At 48.9% G+C, this 22,280-nt stretch overlaps 1 protein-coding gene across 1 annotated transcript in view; it reads left to right on the top strand.

Annotated features, from left to right (window-relative positions):
* The first annotated feature begins 579 nt into the window (after positions 1-579).
* Positions 580-22,280, top strand: part of LOC141273650 (uncharacterized) — a 41,302-nt gene continuing 19,601 nt past the window's right edge. The window contains exons 1-2 of the mRNA XM_073685830.1: positions 580-638; positions 3,472-3,528. Of these exons, the coding sequence (XP_073541931.1) occupies positions 580-638; positions 3,472-3,528 (116 nt within the window). The remainder of the gene's footprint in view (positions 639-3,471; positions 3,529-22,280) is intronic.

Here is a 22,280-nt window from a genome sequence, read left to right on the forward strand (position 1 = left end):
CTCCGCACATTACACACTCTGCTCCGCACATTACACACTCGGCTCCGCACATTACACACTCGACTCCGCACATTACACACTCGACTCCGCACATTACACACTCGGCTCCGCTCCGCACATTACACACTCGGCTCCGCACATTACACACTCTGCTCCGCTCCGCTCATTACATACTCGGCTCCGCTCCGCACACACTCGGCTCCGCTCCGCACATTACACACTCGGCTCCGCTCCGCACATTACACGCTCGGCTCCGCTCCGCACATTACACACTCGGCTCCGCACATTACACGCTCGGCTCCGCTCCGCACATTACACACTCGGCTCCGCACATTACACACTCGGCTCCGCTCCGCACATTACACGCTCGGCTCCGCTCCGCACATTACACACTCGGCTCCGCACATTACACGCTCGGCTCCGCTCCGCACATTACACACTCGGCTCCGCTCCGCACATTACACACTCGGCTCTGCTCCGTCCTCCTCTATAATACTATACATCATCCAGCACAGCAGAGTCCTGCAGACACTGAGCAGAGAACCCTGGAGCTCCGCCCCTGATCATGTGACTGATCACATGACGGTGACGTCACACAGGTCCTGTCAACACAAGGCGGTGCGGCTCTGCAGGTGGAGGTAATTGTGTAATCCATCACTGTATATGGGGGAGAGAGCGCGACAGACCCTGCACTGTATATAGGAGAGAGCGACAGACCCCGCACTACACATGGGGGAGAGAGAGCGACAGACACCGCACTACACATGGAGGAGAGAGAGCGACAGACCCCGCACTACACATGGAGGAGAGAGAGCGACAGACCCTGCACTACACATGGGGGAGAGAGAGCGACAGACCCCGCACTACACATGGAGGAGAGAGAGCGACAGACCCTGCACTACACATGGGGGAGAGAGAGCGACAGACCCTGCACTACACATGGAGGAGAGAGAACGACAGACCCTGCACTACACATGGAGGAGAGCGAGCGACAGACCCCGCACTACACATGGAGGAGAGAGAGCGACAGACCCTGCACTACACATGGAGGAGAGAGAGCGACAGACCCCGCACTACACAATGAGGAGAGAGAGCGACAGACCCCGCACTACACAATGAGGAGAGAGAGCGACAGACCCCGCACTACACAATGAGGAGAGAGAGCGACAGACCCTGCACTACACATGGGGGAGAGAGAGCGACAGACCCTGCACTACACATGGAGGAGAGAGAGCGACAGACACTGCACTACACATGGAGGAGAGAGAGCGACAGACCCTGCACTACACATGGGGGAGAGAGAGCGACAGACCCTGCACTACACATGGGGGAGAGAGAGCGACAGACCCCGCACTACACAATGAGGAGAGAGAGCGACAGACCCTGCACTACACATGGAGGAGAGAGAGCGACAGACCCTGCACTACACATGGAGGAGAGAGAGCGACAGACCCTGCACTACACAATGAGGAGAGAGAGCGACAGACCCTGCACTACACATGGGGGAGAGAGAGCGACAGACCCCGCACTACACAATGAGGAGAGAGAGCGACAGACCCTGCACTACACATGGGGGAGAGAGAGCGACAGACCCCGCACTACACAATGAGGAGAGAGAGCGACAGACCCTGCACTACACATGGGGGAGAGAGAGCGACAGACCCTGCACTACACATGGGGGAGAGAGAGCGACAGACCCTGCACTACACATGGAGGAGAGAGAGCGACAGACCCTGCACTACACAATGAGGAGAGAGAGCGACAGACCCCGCACTACACAATGAGGAGAGAGAGCGACAGACCCTGCACTACACATGGAGGAGAGAGAGCGACAGACCCTGCACTACACATGGAGGAGAGAGAGCGACAGACCCTGCACTACACAATGAGGAGAGAGAGCGACAGACCCTGCACTACACATGGGGGAGAGAGAGCGACAGACCCCGCACTACACAATGAGGAGAGAGAGCGACAGACCCTGCACTACACATGGGGGAGAGAGAGCGACAGACCCCGCACTACACAATGAGGAGAGAGAGCGACAGACCCTGCACTACACATGGGGGAGAGAGAGCGACAGACCCTGCACTACACATGGGGGAGAGAGAGCGACAGACCCTGCACTACACATGGAGGAGAGAGAGCGACAGACCCTGCACTACACAATGAGGAGAGAGAGCGACAGACCCCGCACTACACAATGAGGAGAGAGAGCGACAGACCCTGCACTACACATGGAGGAGAGAGAGCGACAGACCCTGCACTACACATGGAGGAGAGAGAGCGACAGACCCTGCACTACACATGGGGGAGAGAGAGCGACAGACCCCGCACTACACATGGAGGAGAGAGAGCGACAGACCCCGCACTACACATGGGGGAGAGAGAGCAACAGACCCCCCACTACACATGGGGGAGAGAGAGCGACAGACCCTGCACTACACATGGAGGAGAGAGAGCGACAGACCCCCTACTATACATGGGGGAGAGAGAGCGACAGACCCCGCACTATAGATGGGGGAGAGAGAGCGACAGACCCCCCACTATACATGGGGGAGAGAGAGCGACAGACCCTGCACTACACATGGAGGAGAGAGAGCGACAGACCCCCTACTATACATGGGGGAGAGAGAGCGACAGACCCCGCACTACACATGGGGGAGAGAGAGCGACAGACCCTGCACTACACATGGGGGAGAGAGAGCGACAGACCCTGCACTACACATGGAGGAGAGAGAGCGACAGACCCTGCACTACACAATGAGGAGAGAGAGCGACAGACCCCGTACTACACAATGAGGAGAGAGAGCGACAGACCCTGCACTACACATGGAGGAGAGAGAGCGACAGACCCTGCACTACACATGGAGGAGAGAGAGCGACAGACCCTGCACTACACATGGGGGAGAGAGAGCGACAGACCCCGCACTACACATGGAGGAGAGAGAGCGACAGACCCCGCACTACACATGGGGGAGAGAGCGCAACAGACCCCCCACTACACATGGGGGAGAGAGAGCGACAGACCCTGCACTACACATGGAGGAGAGAGAGCGACAGACCCCCTACTATACATGGGGGAGAGAGAGCGACAGACCCCGCACTATACATGGGGGAGAGAGAGCGACAGACCCCCCACTATACATGGGGGAGAGAGAGCGACAGACCCTGCACTACACATGGAGGAGAGAGAGCGACAGACCCCCTACTATACATGGGGGAGAGAGAGCGACAGACCCCGCACTACACATGGGGGAGAGAGAGCGACAGACCGCGCACTACACATGGGGGAGAGAGAGCGACAGACCCCGCACTACACATGGGGGAGAGAGAGCGACAGACTCCGCACTACACATGGGGGAGAGAGAGCGACAGACCCCGCACTACACATAGACATCTTAAGTAGTAACCCAGAGCTGCAGCTCTGTCAGTGCCAAGAGGAACATTTATATTGTGGAATGTTGTTTGCAGGTCACTTGACAGATGGCACCAAACAGATAGAGGCTCCATGGTTGTTTATTTCATGTGGTGAGTGGAATATGTTTACAGAACATGGACAATATGCTGCATATACTAATCAGAAAAGGGAAGTGCAGGAGGGGAGGGGAGGGGAAGAGGAAATACCCAAAGGAGATATAAGCTTGAGTAAGGCCATATGGCTCTCGCTCTCTCTGATGCATGGGGCTCATGTCAAGTAACGTGATGCAACGGACCAAGGAACCCGCTGGAAGCCCAAGCCTCTATGAGGCCCAGCGCACACATGGTCAGATTTCACCAGTAATTGACTTGATTCATATGCTTAATTGCTTATATCTTTTGTCCTACCACTATTGTACTTGCGTCCCTGACCATTATATTGTATAACCATTGTGTATATAGTGTATCCTTAAGGCGATTAAATTTATAATTTAACCTTGGGCTGCTCTTTTATCTCGATCCACGAATCCACACGTCTGTTGCTCGGGTTAATTTCTTAGGCTAATTTCTGGCCTGATATAATTCTTGTTAACAGACCTTGTTTATATCGAATAGGAACTGGTGGCAGCTATACCGGGCTGATAAGGTTCTGTTTCACTGGGGCTAGTGAAAGGGCCTCTCAGCCTGTCAGGGGTGTGAGCGATTGTGGTGCCACGTCAGTGACTGAGTGGGCCTCCTCTTCTTACTCCATGTACCTTCCTGAACCCATGAGGACAGGGTGTGTCTGTGTAAAACTGTACCAATCTGACCTTACTTGTCCCTCAGGGGTGCGGAACATTACGTTGGTGCAAGTGCGGATTCGTATCACGTGATCCATCTGATGTAATACTGACGTCAGGCTGGAGGCGAGGTGTGAATCCTTCACATGTGGCAGCATGGTGGGATCTAGATAATATTGTGTGTGAGTGTCGAACCCACACTCCCAGATACTAAACATAGCCAGCAGTAGCTTTTGCTGCTGGGGTCTTAAGATCAGCTCAGCACTAGACAGTCGGAGTACAAATACTGTAAGGTGTGTGGGTGCATCAGTTTGCAGCTCTGTGTCAGTGACCAAACAGTGCAAGGATAGCCAGGGGCACCAGGGGCTGAGCCAGGACGATGGCCAATGCTACAGATGGTGGGGAGGAGGTGGAAGACGATGTTGCTCAAGAAGAGGGGGAGGCCAGTCGCCGGCGGCCAGTCCCTCAGTGGGCCGCTTACAACCTGCCCATCACCCCAGCCAGTCAGGCTCGGATGACCTCATGCAAGCTGCCCTGGCCAATCTCTGACCCTCATGGCAGAACATCGCGAGGAAGCTGCAGAACTTCAGCAGGAGCACGAGCCCCAGCAAAAAATGCTTTAGCTCCAACTCCAGCTCGAGCTGCAGACCCCAGCCAGTCGCGAGTTCCCAGAGATCCGGGTCCCAAAGCTACGGGCAGAGCACTTAACCTGGATAAAGGAGGGGACCTGGACACTTTTTTGCTGCCATTTGAAAAAACTTTCCATCAGTACCATCTGCCTGATGACCAGTGGGTCCTTTTCTTAACCCCTAACCTCAGGGATAAGGCCCTGGAAATATTTGGGTACCTGCCCAGCGAGACCACCCTGAGCTATGAGGACATCAAGCAGGCTCTGGACTGGCAGTACAACTTGACCCCTGAGACGTACTGGGTCAAGTTTTTGTTGAACAGCCAGGAGTACCTCCAGCAGTACCTCTGTGACCGGAAGTCAAAGGAGGCCTCTGCAACAGCGACACTTGCTGACGAGTACTCCAACAACAGGACTCCAGAGGCCAAGAAAGTTGCCGGCTGGAGAGGGAGTAAGATGAATGTGGTGCCTGCTGTCTCTGCCCTCAAACCCAAGGAGGCACCTGCCCATGCTTTCCTCTCCACGTCGGTAGGGGAACTCTGACTGTGTTATCTCTGCAGACAGCCAGGGCCCCTCTAAAGCCAAGTGTCCCCAGCGCCAGAAGGATCTGTCCCTGTCTCAGAAACCGTCCACTGTTTTGTGTGTGGGTGGTGGTGGGAGGTCCCTTGACAACGTTAAGACCATCACCATAGGCCAGGCCATGGGACTGCGAGACACAACGCTGAGATTACTCAAAATGGCGCAGCTCGTCGCCAAGGTGTATTTGGGCTGGGGCGCCGGGAGGGGAGTGCGGGAGGTGGGGGTAACCTTGAATATTCCCGCAAGTGTTTTGCTTGGGACAGACTTGGGGCGGCTCTTGCCCCACTCTGTGTCTGCTGAACCCCCTATGTGCTCGCCTGATCCTCCCGACAACAACGTCAGGTCCACACCTGTTGATGTCAATGTGATTAACATGCCTACTGATGGGGATGTGGGGGTGGGTGATGTACTGTGTTTCTTTTCCCTAGGGATGGAAGAGATCAATCAGGCAAGCTATGATAAGGCCTTAGAGTGTGGCCAGCAGGCCTGCTGTAATAGTTTGTCCTGTGAGGTTGTCACAGCAGACAGACAGGGGGCAGACAGCTGCAGAGTGGGAGGGGGGTGCAATTGAGGGTGTGGTCTTAAGAGAGGTGGGGCTCCCAGGTAAGGCATCATTGCATTGTTTCCCCACAACTGGGATGACAGAAGGCCAGGTTAGTCAGTTTGGACTGTCGACTTGGTCGGAAGCAGAGGAGAAGCGGGCAATACCCGCGGTTGCAGCAACCGTGGCCACGGTCACGCGCAGTGGTAGCGCCGGGCCCCTCGGGGGTCCAATGGCTTTTCCCCTTCCAACCAAGTAGCTGCCGGATCAGAAGGAGGCCAGGAGACAGGTCCCAGGGAACTGACAATACGTGGCAGTGTAGTTTATTCTGGCCACATCCAGTCAGGGGTTTCAGGCGGCGTTGGAGACTGACGACAGCCTGAAAGCTCTTAAGGTGCAGTCCACACAGACTCCCTCAGATTCAGACCTCATGTGGTTGGTCTGGGACCAAGGATGGCTGTACCGGGTAACGATTCAGCGAGGTTCACCGGAGGTGTGGCCCGAGGACCGACAGTTAGTGGTACCCTATCCGTTTAGGGTGAAGTTGTTGCGGATGGCGCATGAGATTCCGATGGCCAGACATCTAGGGATCACTAAGACCAAGGCCAGGCTAACCCAGCATTTCTACTGGCCAATGATGGGGGCCGAGGCGACTGCCTACTGCCATTTGAGCAACACCTGTCCGAGGATGGGGAAGGTGGGACAGCGTCCCAAAGCCCCACTGGTAACTCTGCCCATCATTGAAGAGCCTTTCAGGAGGGTGGTTGTGGATTTAGTTGGCCTGACTGTCACTCCCAGCAGCTTCGGGAAATGCTTCATACTGACAGTAGTAGACTATGCCACTCGGTACCCGGAAGTAGTAGCCTTGTCGTCCATTTAGGTCGATAAGCTGGCCACCGCTTTACTGGAGATTTTCTCCCGAGTGGGTTTTCCCCAGGAAATGCTTGCCGACCGGGGGACCTAGTTCAGGTCGCAGCTGATGCAGTTCCTCTGTAAGCAAATACAGGTGCGACATCTGGTGACCAGCCCACACCACCTACAGACTAACCACCTCTGCTAACGATTCAATGGCACCCTGAAGCAGATTTTTAAGATGTTGGTAGATTCCCACGGGTGCTACTGGGAGCGGTACCTCCCACACCTGCTATTTGCCTACTGGGAGGTTCCACAGGCCTCAACGAGGTTCTCCCCCTTTGTTCTCCTGTACAGCCGACATGCGCGGGGGCCCCTGGCTCTGGTGAAAGAGGTCAGGGAAGGGGACTTAGCCACTCCTGGAGTGCTGGTCGTCAAATATAAGTGCGCTTCTGTGACAAGATGCAGGCTTTGGCGTAGCTGGTGCACGATAATATGACACAAGCCCAGGCCGACCAGAAACGATGGTACAACTAGAATGCTTGTGAGAAGACCTACCAGGTGGGTCAAAAGGTTTGGGGATTGGTCCCCCGTACCACAGTACAAGCTTCAGGCGGCCAGAGAAGGCCCGTACTTTGTGCACAAGCAGCTCAATGCCGTGACGTACCTGGTCACCCTGTACTACGCCCGGGGAAGGCCTTCCATGTAAAGATGATGAAGGCACATTATGAGCGGGAGGCCTGTGCCCTCCCCGTATGCAACCTGCCAGAGGAGGTAGTGACGGAGACTCTCAAGGACATGCTCGCCCAGGCTACGGAGGGTGGGACCATCGATGATGTAGAGGTTTACAACCAGCTGTTGTCGGACCAACGGTCCCAGCTGTGGGCAACCATACACCCCTTCCGGGATTTGTTTAGCAACAAGCCAGGAAAGACAGTCAGCTGTCCATCATGTGGACACCGAGGATCACCCCCCAATCCGACGTTCAGCATATCGGGTCTCCCTGGAGGTACAGCAGCACATGTGCCAGGAGACTGACGAGATGCTGAAGCTGGGGGTCATCCAACCATTCAGCAGCGCTTGGGCCTCGCCTGTAGTCCTCGTCCCAAAGAAAGACCAAAGAACCCGGTTCTCCTTGGACTACAGGGGGCTAAACGCTATCACGGTCACCGATGCGTACCCTGCTCGATCAGTTGTCTGGGGCCAAGTACCTGACAATCATAGATCTGAGCCGGGGATATTGGCAGATTCCCCTGACCTCTGAAGCATGGGAACACTCTGCCTTTATCACCTCATTCAGACTGTACGAGTCCACAGTGATGCCATTCAGCATGAAGAATGCCCCTACCACTTTTCAGCGGATGGTCAACACACTGCTCAAGGGACTTAAAGGGTACACTGCCGCGTACCTGAATGACATTGCCATTTTCAGTCCCACCTGGGAGGATCACCTGGAGCATCTGGCACAGGTGCTCAGGTGGATCTGCCGGGCGGGCTTGACCATTAATCCGGAAAAGTGCCAGCTGGATATGAGTGAGGTCCACTACCTGGGACACCAAGTAGGGAGGGGCTCTAAAGCCAGAACCCGGGAAGGTGGATGCCATCACATCCTGTCCCACCCCCAGGACCAAGGCAAAGGTGATGTCCTTCCTGGGCACCGCCAGGTACTATAGGATGTTCGTTCCTCACTATAGTAGCCTGGCGAAGCCCCTGACGGACCTCATCAAGAAGAAGCTGCCCTTCGCCGTCGATCAGACAAATGACTGTGAGATGGCCTTCCAGGAGCTGAAGACCACCCTTCCTAGCTTCCCAGTACACAAGTCCCCTCAGCTTGTTACAAACCATATACCGAACAAATGGGAGGTTGCTACTCTGGAGCCTTGCACTCGAGCAGTACCAATTTGCCATTCGCAATAAGAAGGGCCGCTCCCACGGTAATGCCGACTGTTTATCCCGACGAGGGGAGGTTGTGGACGGCGCGCAGTTGAAGCCCAGAAAGTGCTGCCCCCTGGCGTCCTCTAAAGGGGGGAGGTGTGAAGAATATTGGAAGTATAATTCCATGTCAATCATTTGTATCCTATTTCGCATGGGATTATAAACACCCCTTCACTGTGTAGTTGTAACCGAACAGCTAGCAGAAGCAGGGAGGGTCAAGAGTCAAAAGACTGTGAGTGACAGATATCACACCTCGAGCCGTCTCCACTCAGAACAAAGGGCTTGCTTGCCATTTGGATACCATGGGGTCTGAGTTAAGTTCATATTCCACTTATGAAATTATACCTATCATACTTCCTAGCCGTACATTGCGTATGTGTCCGAGACCCCCAAAACCGAACCGCACACTGTGCAGTGTCCCTATCCGTTCTGGCCTCACAGGTTGGGGAGATACGTAGAATAGCTAATAGGAAACAGATAATACAGCAGTGTTTAGTCTCCACGTGTAGCAGGTGCCCGGCAGGATCCCATGACACCAGAACCGCATCCCTAGGACCGTCCATTAAAGAGTTATGACCCATTTGAAGTTTTGGAGTTATTATCTGCCAGGGGCACGGGGAGGAGACTCCTCTTCAGCCCAGAGGTCAGGAGGGGAGGTACTCATGGGAGATATAACCTAGAGTAAGGCCATGTGGCTCCTGCTCTCTCTGATGCATGCGGCCACTTCGAACAGGGGGGCGCACATTGAGTAACGTGCTGTGAAGGACTGAGGGACCTGCTGGAAGCCCAGGCCCCCGTGAGGCCCAGCACACACATGGTCAGATGTCACCAGTAATTGACATGATTCGTTTGCTTATATCTTTTGTCCTACCACTATTGTACTTTCATCTCTGACCATTATACTGTATATGTATAACCCTTGTGTATATAGTGTATTGTCTAGTGTGTGCTTAAGGCAATTAAATATATACTTTAATCTTGGGCTGCTCTTTTATCTTGATCCACAAATCCACATATCCGTTGCTCAGGTTAATTTCGCAGGTTACCGTGGCTGGTTTCTGGCCCGATATAATTCCTGTTAATGGACCGGGCTTGTATAGAATAGGAACTGGTGGCGGGCTATACCAGGCTGATAAGGTTCTGTTTCACTGGGGCTAGTGAAAGGGGCCTGTCAGGGCTGTGAGCAAGTGTGGTGCCACATCAGTGACTGAGTGGGCCACCTCTTCTCACTCCCTGTACCTTCCTGAGCCCATGAAGACAGGGGGTGTCTGTGTAAAACTGTACCAATTTGACCTTGCGTGTCGCCAAGGGGTGCGGAACATCACGTTGGTGCAAGTGCGAATCCGAATCACGTGATCCGTCTGATGTAATAGTGACGTCCGGCGGGAGGCGAGGTGTGGATCCTTCACATTGGTCATACATTATTAAAAGCTCCCATGTTGTAGAATACCAGGTCTTGTTAGTAATATTGTATTGTAGTACTGTGGTTATCTAGTTTATTTGTGGAACTACAATTTCCATAAGTAAACAGGACTTTCTCTCACTCGCAGTTCTACTACGCAAGTAGAGCAGGGATAGTTATGCTGTTCAGACCATAAGCCCCCAAATTAACTAATGTGTCCTATGACTAAGGGCATAGTGTACGCCAGAAACGTGTAAGGTTTTATCCTCTTGGTGAATCCTCCTGTTTTCAAATAAATTTTTAATAAAGATTAATTTTATGGATGAAAGTACCGGAAAATCCTTTTCTTCATCGGTTCTACAGTTGTTGAGCTTCAACAGCGGTAATTGACACCCATTCATCAACTTTCCGGTGTATCCCGAATAATATTAACATGGTGAGCTTCTTTATTTTTTTTCTACATAAGATGAATGTGTATTAAAATAACAAATAAAATTGGTAATTCCCCCCGCACTCCCCCACAAGCCTCTAACAGGTTTTCCCCATCAGCCCTGTATTTAGTTTCATCCATTTTCCCAACAAAACTCAAGATAAAAACAAAATGAGCAATTACCCTGCAGTAAATAGCAATGGTGCATGAAAATAATATAGGGTACTTAGTTAACATAATTTTGATCAAAAAAACACAAAAGCCATCCCACTGCGTCAAAGTGACCCTATTGCGGTTGGTTCAAACATCTAGTATTAAAACCTTACGATATGTCAAATGATGTAAATGTGAATAAGCCTTGACCAGCTTTCCTTCCCCTGCTGAAGAAAAGCCTCCCCACAGCATTATGCTGCCACCACCATGTGTGACGGTGGGGATGGTGTTTTCAAGGTGATGTGCAGTGTTAGTTTTCTGCCACAAATAGAGTGTGACATTTAGCCCAAAAAGTTCTACTTTGGTCTCATCTGACCAGAGCACCTTCTTCCGCATACTCGCTGTGTCCCTACATGGCTTTTTATTCAAACTGCAAATGGGACTTTGGGACTTCTTATGGCTTGCTTTCAAGCTTTCATCTTGCTACTCTTCCATAAAGTCCAGATTTATGGAGTATACAACTAATAGCTGACCTGTGGACAGATTCTCCCACCTAAGCTGTGGATCTCTGCAGCTCTTCCAGTGTGGCCATGGGCTTCTTGGCTGCTTCTGTAATTAGTGTTCTCCTTGTTTGGAATGTCAGGTTAGGTGGACAGCCATGTCTTGGTAGGTTTGCAGTTGTGCCATCCTGATAGATTGAACACCGCTTCATGAGATGTTTAGAGCTTGGACTATTTTTTATAACCTAACCCTGCTTTACTCTTCTCCACAGCTTTATCCCTGACCTGTCTGATGTGCTCTTTGGTTTTCATGATGCTGTTTGATCTCTAATGTTCTCACACAAACCTCCGAGACTTTCACAGACCAGCTGTAGTTATACTGAGAAGACATTACACCCAGGTGCACTCAATGTCCTAATAATGTGACTTCTGGAGGTGATTGGTCACTAAATATTTTATTTAGGGGTATAAGACTACAGGGGGCTGAATACAAATGTTTGTCACAATTTTAAGATTTATATTTTTAAAATAATTAGAAAATCGTATAGAATTTCCTTTACACTTCCCAAACACTTCCTGCTTTGTGTTGGTATCACATAAAATCCCAATAAAAAACATTTACGGTAAGTTATTGGGTGTAAGGTGGAAAACTGTGGAAAAGTTTGCAGGGTATGAATACTTTTTCAATGGACTGTATGTCATGTGAGCATTGTTACCACTGATTGGCTGTAGCTGTCATATCAAGGCATGACAACCTTTGACACAACTTTAATTTCAAACATGGAGGAGCTGTCTTGACAAGTTATTCATCTCCTCAACCCAAGCAGAGAGAATACAATATATACTCTATAAAAAGTGATGCTCTAAAGTTTGTGAACCGTTCAGAATTTTCTATATTCCAAAAGTCTGAAAAGTAAAAAAAATGAAACAAAATACTCGACCAGTGTACCCCAACTCTAGTCCTCAAAAGTCACAAACAGATCATTCTTTGAGGATTTCCTTAACCCCTTAGTGACAGAGCCAATTATGTCCTTATAGGGGTTTTCCCACGAACAAAAGTTAATTTTAATCAATAGATCTTGGAATAACAATAAGTTACACAATTGGATGTGTTTAAATAAAATGTTCCTGTGCTGAGATAATCTTACACATGTGTCCCCTGCGGGGTACTGTGTAATGGCCGAGTCTGACTGTGTAAGGAACACGGTCTGATCATACCACAGCTCCTGGGCAGGGGAGGAAGCAAAAGAGTATACAGACATTTCAGCAGGAGATTACAGGTGATACTTTCTTTGAAGTAAAACATTGTTTAAAAACAGGCAGTGAAATGTTTTATCTCACAAAAAGAATCAGTTGCGATCCCGTGAGGTAATGTCTGTATACTCTTTTGCGTCCTCTCCTTCCCAGGAGATGTAGTATGATCAGACCATGTTCCGTACATGGTCAGACACAGCCATTACACAGTACACAGCAGGGGCACATTTATAAGTTTATCTCAGCACAGGAACATTTTATTTAAACACATCCAATTGTGGAAATTATTATTATTCCAAGATCTATTGATTAAAATCAACTTTCACTTTCATTCGTGGGAAAACCCTTAAGGACCTTGGGATTTTCCGTTTTTGCATTTTTGTTTTTTGTTCCCCTTGTTCCCAGAGCCATAGTGTTTTTATTTTTTTGGTCAATATGGCCATGTGAGGGCTTATTTTTTGCGGGACGAGTTGTAATTTTGAACAACATTACTAGTTTTACCATATCGTGTACGGAAAAACGGGAAAAAAATTCCAAGTGCAGTGAAATTGTAAAAAAAAGTGCAATACCACAGATGTTGTGGGTTTTTTTTGTTTTTTTTTTTGTTTTTTTTTAACCACGTTCAGTGAATGCTAAAGCTGACCCGCCATTCTTATTCTCAAGGTCATTACGAGTTCGTAGACACCAAACATGTATAGGTTCTTTTTTATTTAAGTGGTGAAAAAAAAAATCCAAAATTTGCTAAAAAAAAAATGGCGTTATTTTCCAAGACCCGTAGCGTCTCCATTTTTCGGGCTCTGGGGCCGGGTGAGGGCTTATTTTTTTGCGCTCCGAGCTGAAGTTTTTATTGATATCATTTTGGGGTAGATCCGATGTTTTGATCGCCCATTATTGCATTTTATTGCAATGATGCGGCGACCAAAAAATGTAATTCTAGCTTTTAGAATTTTTTTTCTCGTTACGCCGTTTACCGATCGGATTAATTCTTGTTTTATATTGATAGATCGGGTGATTCTGAACGTGGCAATACCAAATATGTGTATGTGGTTTTTTTTTATTTTACTTTGAATGGGGCGAAAGGGAGGGTGATTAAAATTTATATATTTTTTAAAATATTTTTAAAAACATTTTTTCACTTTTTGCTTGCTTCTATAATCTCCATAGGAGACTAGAAGCAGCACTTGTCTGATCGCCTCTGCTACATAGAGGTGATGAGCAGATCACCTCTATGTAGCAGAAATGCTCCTGTGCTATGAGCGCCGACCACTAGGTGGCGCTCATAGCAATCAGTACATGACAACCACTGGGGTCTGCTGCAGACCCAGAGTTGTCATGCCCACCCATCAGTGACCCGCGATCACGTGACTTGGTCACCGATGGGCAGGGTAAGTGACGCACTTCCGGCGCGGCGCTGTTAAATGCCGCTGTCAGAGATTGACAGCGGCATTTAACATGTTAACAGCCGCGGGTGGATCACGATTCCACCCGCGGCTGTTGCGGGGACATGTCAGCTGTAATAATCAGCTGACATGTGCCCAGTTCAGTGTGGGTTCATCTCCGGAGCCTGCGCTGAACAGGGGGCCCCAGGCTGTAAAGGAGTTAATGACCAAGTCAAATTTTACAATTCTGACCACTATCAATTTATGAGGTAATAACTCTGGAACGCTTTAAAGGATCCCACTTATTCTGAGATTGTTTTTTCGTGACATATTGTAGTTTATGATAGTGATAAAATTTCTTCAATTTCACTTGTGTTTATTTGTGAAAAAAACAAAAATTTGGTGAAAATGTAGAAAATTTTGCAATTTTCAAACTTTGAATTTTTATGCCCTTAAAACAGAGAGATATGTCAAACAAAATAGTTAATAAATAACATTTCCCACATGTCTACTTTACATCAGCACAATTTTTGCAACTATTTTTTTTGTTAGGGAGTTATAAGGGTTAAAGGTTGACCAGGAATTTCTCATTTTTCCAACAAAATTTACAAAAACATTTTTTTAGGGACCACATCACATTTAAAGTCACTTTGAGGGGTCTTTATGACAGAAAATACCCAAAAGTGACACCATTCTAAAAACGGAACCCCTCAAGGTTGAACCCCTCAAGAAGTTTATTAACCCTTCATATGCTTCACAGGAACTGAAGCAACATAGAAGGAAAAAATTAACATATAACGTTTTTCACACAAATTTTACTTCAGACCCCAATTTTTTTATTTTCACAAAGGGTAACAAGAGAAAATGGACAATGAAATTTGTGCTATTTCTCCTGAGCATGCCGATACCCCATATGTGGGGGAAAACCACTGTTTGGGCTCACGGCAGGGCTCGGAAGGGAAGGAGAACCATTTGACTTTTTGAACACAAAATTGGCTGAAATCTAGAGCGGACGCCATGTCGCTTTTGGAGTGCCCCTGATGTGTCTAAACAGTGGAAACCCCCCACAAGTGACACCATTTTGGAAACTAGACCTCTCAAGGAACTTATCAAGATGTGTGGTGAGCACCTTGAACCCCCTGGTGCTTCACAGAAGTTTATAATGTAGAGCCATGAAAATAAAAAAATCTAACTTTTTCCACAAAAATGATCTTATAGCCCCAATTTTTTTATTTTCACAAGGGTAAGAGGATAAAATGGACCCGAGAATTGTTGTGCAATTTCCTGAGTATGCTGATACTCCTTATATAGGGAAAAAATCACTATTTGGGCGCATGGCAGGACTCGGAAGGGAAGGAGCACCGTTTAACTTTTTGAATGTAAAATTTTATGGCCTAATTAGCGGACACCATGTCGCTTTTGGAGAGCCCCTGATGTGCCTAAACAGTGGAAACCCCCCACAATTTACCCCATTTTGGAAATTAAACCCCTCAAGGTATAGTGAGCATTTTGAACCCAGTGGTACAACACAGAATTTGACAACACTGAGTCATCATATTGAATATCTTATCAGTGTTGAGCGCAAGTGCTCGCTACTTGAGTTTGCATTGGTTGCTTGGGTTTTCACCAAGTATCGCGGGTCCTCGAATGAGATGCTCAAGTCCTCGCCCCACATGTTTCGCGGCTGTTAGATGTCCAAAAAAAAGCATGCGGGGATTGTCCGTGTATGGCAGGCAATCCCTGCTGGTCTTTTTTTGCTGTATAACAGCTGCAAAACATGGGGGGGAGGGGACTCGAGCATGTCACTCAAGCACCCGCGATACTTGGTGCATAACCGAGCACCCGATGCAAACGCAAGTAGTGAGCACTTGCACTCAACAAGAGTCATCATATCGTCATCATTTTTTTTTTCTTTACTTTTGAAAAATTCCCAACCGCAAGACAACCCTAACCCCAACAGTAAGGCTATGTGCGCACGTTCAGCATTTGATTCCAGAAATTTCTGCAGCATTTCTGTATCTCTTGGCAGTAAAAACAGAAAAAAAAGTGCGTTTTACCACAAATTTGAAGCGTTTTTTAATGCGGTTTTGTACTTCAATGAATGCTTTTTGGAGGTAAATAAAGATATTTGAAAAAAGAATCATGTGACATTGCTTTAACCCTTGGATTACTGTATTACTGTCAGACCTGGGGTGAGTATATTGGTTAATTTAAATGATTAAAGAATGTGTGTGCTGTATTTCAAATAAAGTGCTTTACTGTGTGTGTGTGTGTGTGTGTTTATTTAAGTCTTTACATTACTTTAATTAGGTTTAGTAATGAAAGGGTCTGATTGACACCTTGTCATCACTAAACAAAAGAGCTAGGTGTCAGCTAATCGAATAAACCCAGTCTCATTTCCATTCAAGTAATTTCTGGGGCAGCTGAGAGCTGCTATTTTGGGCATAGGATGGTGGCATTAGGCAAACATGTTCCCTTATTAATAACATAGTCACATAGTAACATAGTTTGTAAAGCCGAATAAAGACTTGCGTCCATCAAGTTCGACCTGTTAGTTCTGTAATTGCTAAAGTTGATCCAGGTGCTCACAGCTCACAGCTGTTTCATTAGCCGCTATTTCCCCCCGATCAGCAACCAGCAGCACTTTGGACGCAGTGTATTTTAGTTGCGTCCAAAATGCTGAGTTCTAATGCCGCATTTTTGTTGTCAATACATGCAGATCTACCACATGTAAAGACATTTCAATCTGTCAAAATCTGCAGCAGAGATTAGCGTGTCCGCTACAGAAATTGACATGCTGCGAGTGAGTTTGGGTACATGCCCACGATCAGGAGCCGCTGTGGGTTTGAAGCTCCTTATTTATGCGGAGTCAAACCTGCAGCGTCCAGATGTTACAGCATAGTGGATGGGATCTCTAGAAATCCCATGTCCACTATTCATGTATCTGAGGCTGCAGATCACCCGTGGACACTGACAGGCGGCGGGTGTTTCAGGAGTGCAGCATGTCAAATTCTCTTTCGGAGTTTCACGCCTCCGCAACACAAATTTGACCACTAGAATGTATTGAATGCATTAAATCCACATGGTTCAGTAAATACATGCGAATTTACCTGCGTTCAATATGATGCAGCGTTTTGGACGCAGCAAAAATATGCTGCTTCCAAAGCGCTGCTACTTTGGAATCGTGGGCACATAACCTAAAAAATTTTTAGAAAATGGCGTGGGCTCCCGTGTCATTTTCATAACCAGCAGAGGGAAAGTCGACCTCTGGGAGCTGATATTAGTAGCTGGGGAAGGGGACATTAGCCAAAAATGTTCCCTGGCTATTAATAACAGCCCACAGCTGTTTGCTTAGCCTATACTAACTAGATTACAGGAGGACCCCAGAAAAAAATTGACGTAGGGTCCCCCTATAAAATCTAAAGAGCAAAGGCTAAACAGACACCTGTGGGCTGATATTAATAGCCAGGGAAGTGGTCCTCCCCGGCTATTAATGTCAGCTCTCAGCAGTCCCAGAAATGGGGCATCCATAAGATGCGCCAAATCTGGCATTTAGCCTTACTCTTCCCACTGCCGTGTAGCGGTGGCGAGTGGGGTAATAAGGTTGGGGTTCATGTCAGCCTTGTATTGACGGCTGACATGAAGCCCAGGTTAGTAATGGAGCGGCATCTATAAGACGCAGCCATTACTAACCCCGTAGTAAAGTTTTCAACTCTTTTTCAATAAAGACACAGCCAGAATAAAGTCTGTATTGAAATAAAATTATACACGGGTTTAATAATTTATTTAAAAATAGAAAACACCGTATATTCACCTAACAACTAGTCCCCAAATCCTGTAAAAAAAACAAAAATAAAAAACATCCATATCCCTCACCTGTCCGCCGTCATGACGTCCCACGGCGATCCGGGTCACTTCTACAGCTGCCACATCAATCACTGATGTGACAGCTGTAGAAGACAGCACTGTACACTGACAGGAGTGTAATCACTCCTGTCAGTGTACATCGCTGCTGCTGGGGCTGAGTTCACCTGAGTTCATTAGCTGAAGATCAGCTGATAAGCCTAGGTGCCCTCACTTACTGCATCAGTGTTGGTGGGGAAAATTCATGAGAAAATTCCCATGCATCACCGGTGCTGTACAGTGAGGTCCTGGAGCTCGTCAGCTGATCTCCAGCTGGTGAACTCAGGTGAACTCAGTCCTGGTAGCACAGTGATGTACATTGCCGGGAGCGAGCGCGCTCCCGTCAGCGTACCGCCGGGTGATCGGGTTGCCGGGAGACATCGGGAGGATGGCAGACAGGTGAGAATGAAAGGTGTTTTTATTTTAATAGCTTTTATCAGCGGGAGCGGCGGTCGGATGGGTAAGTAGTCTTCTTCCCCAGCCCGGATACCATTCGTTGTGTGTTTTTGCGGCATATTTGACTCATTGACTTGAATTGAGTCAGCCAAATACGCAGCAAACAACTGCAGGAAATACACAAATATATTTATACCTGCGGGTTTGCTGTGGTTCAATTGATCTGAATGGGCGGGAAACGCTTCAGAAATGCTACAAATAATGGACATGCAGTGAATTTAAACGCAATGACAATCCTGAGTGGAAAATTACAGATCTTGTGCACAGCACATCAGGATTATCATTGCATTAGCTGGCTGATGGATTACCTAGCGTTTTTGGTTTATTTCCTCTCGGAAAAAATGCACAGTGTGCACATAGCCTTAGACAACCCTAACCCCAACCCTAGCCACAACCCTAAGACAACATTAAGACAACCCTAATTCTAACCCTAATTCTGAACATAACCTTACCCCTAATCCTAACAAAATCCTAATCCTCATCCTAACCCTAACCCCAACCCTCACTGCAAAGAATAGAACATTTTTTTTATTATTTTATCATTTTTATCTAACTAAGGGGGTGACAAAGGGGGATTTGATTTATTTTTTTTTCTTTTGATCACAGTGACGATACAATTTAAAATCTTAATTACCCAGACGATTAGATTTGTTAATCCAAGAGAAATACCTTATTGTGTTTAATTAGAGATTACTGGCTGTGTTTTACTAATGTTCTGCTTGCTCGTCATTTTATGTACACTAATTTAACTTGTAAAGTGTCCAGCATTCCACTAATCTCATTAGTATCTCAGGAGCCTCTAACCAAAAATACCGTCTAGGCCCATTGTGTAAGTGTTGAAAGAAGATCCGGTGGAGCCTTCACCACAGGAAGTCTCACATGTAGACCCAGGTGATGAAGTCACCTGAGAGATACCTCCACTAATTAACAGTTAGCTTTGGGGGAGGGTGAGAGCAGTTCTGCCATTCAGGGGGCTGAGCCCAGAGAAGCAGAAGGGACATGTGTTTTTGTAGCAGTCAGATATGGGACAGAGAATCAAGGAGGATCAGAAAGACTTTACAAGGAGAATGAGAAACATCCTTCATGAAAGTAGATGGATAGCATGGCACCCAAAGAGACACAGATTTGAATTCTATATGATTCTAGCTTAAGGGTACCGGCCCTGACTGGAAAGATTCGGATCTGCTCCATTGACCATCATGGATATGTTGTTTGGAGTTGCCAGGAGGGACCCACCAGTCCACCTGCAACCCACGTAGACATTCGGAGAAGCCAAATTGGGACCCGCCGGTCATCTGGCTCCATGGAAACTATGGGAGAGGCCAGATTGGGATCCTCGGGTCTCCTGGCCTTGTAACTCGATGGACTGCTAGCTTCCTAAGCTTGCCGCTACCTTTTCTCTGTGGGGGCCCGCCAGAAGCGGGGGGGCCACTGGTTGAGGTAGTTGGCCCTGGAAGTCTCCAAAGTTGCAGCTGTTCTATCCCAGGCGGGCGGAGAAGGCAGGTTGAGACTGTGTAATGTTGTACCATCTTGGATATTTGCTGGGACTGTTCTGTGTGCTTATTGTCCGCTTTGTGGTTCAATAAAGTATTACCACTCTGTTTTACCCTCACTCTGTATTGTCTGAGTAGCATTACGCCCACAGAAGACCCCAGGTCTTCACAATCACTGTGATAGGGTTTATCACAGTGATCAAAAGGAACCAATAGGGGTGTTACGGGTCCAGGTGGTGGAACCTCTGTGCTTCGGTGCAAGGAGGGACCAGAGGGGCGTGACTAAGTACCTACTCGGCCTGACCAAAGTCGCACGGCGGCTCAATCGACTCTGTGAACCAGGGAGGGACCGAGCAGGGGGACCAGGTGCCACTCTGGGACCGACCTTGTGTGAGAGCAGGTGACTCCCACAGGTCAGATGGCAGGAACTGACCGGTACAGCGGATGAGCACAGCAGAAAGGCTGACTGGTGGTCCAGGTAGATAAGCAGGCTGGTTCGGCAGATAGCCAGACGGGTGCTCCGGGTAGGCAGGCTGGCGGGCACGGCAGGTTACAGGCAGATGCTCCAGGTAGGCTGGCTGGCGGGCACGGCAGGTAACTGGCAGGTGCTTCCAGGTAAGCAGGCTGGCGGGCAGGACTGAAGACAGACTGGCGGACTGGACTGTAGACAGACTGGCTGACTGGACATATAGGAGGAGGTGCTTTAAATAGGGGAAGTCCTCCGGCCATTGACCGGGGACTTTTTAGGACGGCGCGCGCGGCCCCTTTAAGAGGGAGGGAGCGTGCACGCCCTAAGCACAGTACCCGGGAATCTGTGCGCACTGCATGCCACAGTAGCTGCAGGACGGGAGCCGGAAGATTCCGGACCAGGACTGTGGCAGTGAGGGGAACGGCATCTCCGCCCAGCAGGAGTCGGAGACGCCGATGCTACAGTACCCCCCCTCTTTACGCCCCCCTTCTTTAAGCCCGAGAGAAATTTTTTAAGAAGATGAAGGGCCAAACCCTTTCCAATCCACAAGAAAGAAAGTCTTTCCTCTTACCCTCTTGGTGGCCAAAATGTTTTCTACCTCAAAGATGTCCTCAGTGGAGACTGGAGCTGGAGAGGTACCTGGATCGTCAGAGAAGGAATTCAGGACAACAGGTTTGAGAAGGGATACATGAAAGGAGTTGGGAATCCGTAAGGTGACCTGGAGTTTCAGCTTGTAGGCCACGGGATTGATTTGGTTCAGAACCTCGAACGGACCGATGAACCGCGGACCCAACTTATAGGAAGGTATCTTGAGATGGACATATTTGGAGGAAAGCCAGACCTTGTCTCCCGGACGGAATTGAGGCGGATCCAGACGTCTCTTATCAGCATGTCTCTTCATCCGCTCGGAGGACTGAAGAAGTGCAGATCTAGTGTCTTCCCAAATAGCCGAAAATTCGCCAACAAGAGACTCCGCGGCAGGATTGTCCACTGAAGAGACGGGAAATGGAATCCGGGGGTGTTGACCGTAGACCACAAAGAACGGGGATTTAGTAGAACACTCGCTCTCATGGTTGTTATAGGAGAACTCGGCCAAGGGCAGGAGCTCGACCCAATCGTTATGGTGAGCATTGACAAAGTGCCGGAGGAAGCTCGTAAGGACCTGGTTGATGCGTTCCACTTGACCATTGGATTGAGGGTGATAAGCAGAGGAAAAATCCAGGGAGACATCCAGCAGCTCACACGTAGCTCTCCAGAAGCGCGAAGTGAACTGAACCCCGCGATCAAACACAATGTGGAGGGGTAGGCCGTGAAGACGGAAGATGTGATGGATGAAGTCCTTAGCAAGCACAGATGCAGAGGGATGAAGTGGGCCATTTTAGAGAAGCGGTCAGCGACCACCCAAATGACTGTACAACCAGCAGAGACAGGGAGATCCGTAATGAAGTCCATTGCAATGTGTTGCCACGGAGCGGAAGGCACGGGAAGAGGAAGGAGACGGCCGGATGGAAGGTGCCGGGGAACCTTGTTACGGGCACAGGAGGAACAAGCTGCGACGAAGTCCGCAACATCCTTGAGCAGAGAAGGCCACCAGTAATGTCGGGCTATGAGCAAAAAGGTCTTCCTCTGACCAGCATGACCGACTAGTTTGGATGAATGGCCCCAGAGTAGAACCTTCTTACGATCTGGAACCGCCACAAAAGTCTTACCGGGTGGAAGAAGACAGGTCAAATGGAGCCACAGTCATTACTTTGGAGGGGTCGATGATATGTAGAGGCTCCTCCTCTTGGTCAGTGGACAGGAACGAGCAGGATAAAGCATCAGCCTTAATGTTCTTGTCCGCCGGGCGGTAATGCAGAGTGAAGCAGAATCGGGCAAAGAATAGAGACCACCTGGTCTGACACAGATTAAGTCTTTGGGCATTTTGTAAATAGGCCAGGTTTTTGTGGTCAGTGTAGATGACCACCGGGTGCAGAGCCCCCTCCAGCAGGTAACGCCACTCCTCCAGCGCCAATTTGATGGCTAGCTGCTCACAATCTCCTATGGAGTAGTTGCGCTCGGACTAGGAGAAGAGCTTGGAGAAGAAGCCGCAGGTTACCATTCTCCCGGA

The sequence above is a fragment of the Phyllobates terribilis genome, unplaced genomic scaffold (assembly GCF_046119375.1).
Source record: "Phyllobates terribilis strain yellow unplaced genomic scaffold, ASM4611937v1 Scaffold_1__5_contigs__length_1240528914, whole genome shotgun sequence".
Lineage (NCBI taxonomy): Eukaryota > Metazoa > Chordata > Amphibia > Anura > Dendrobatidae > Phyllobates > Phyllobates terribilis.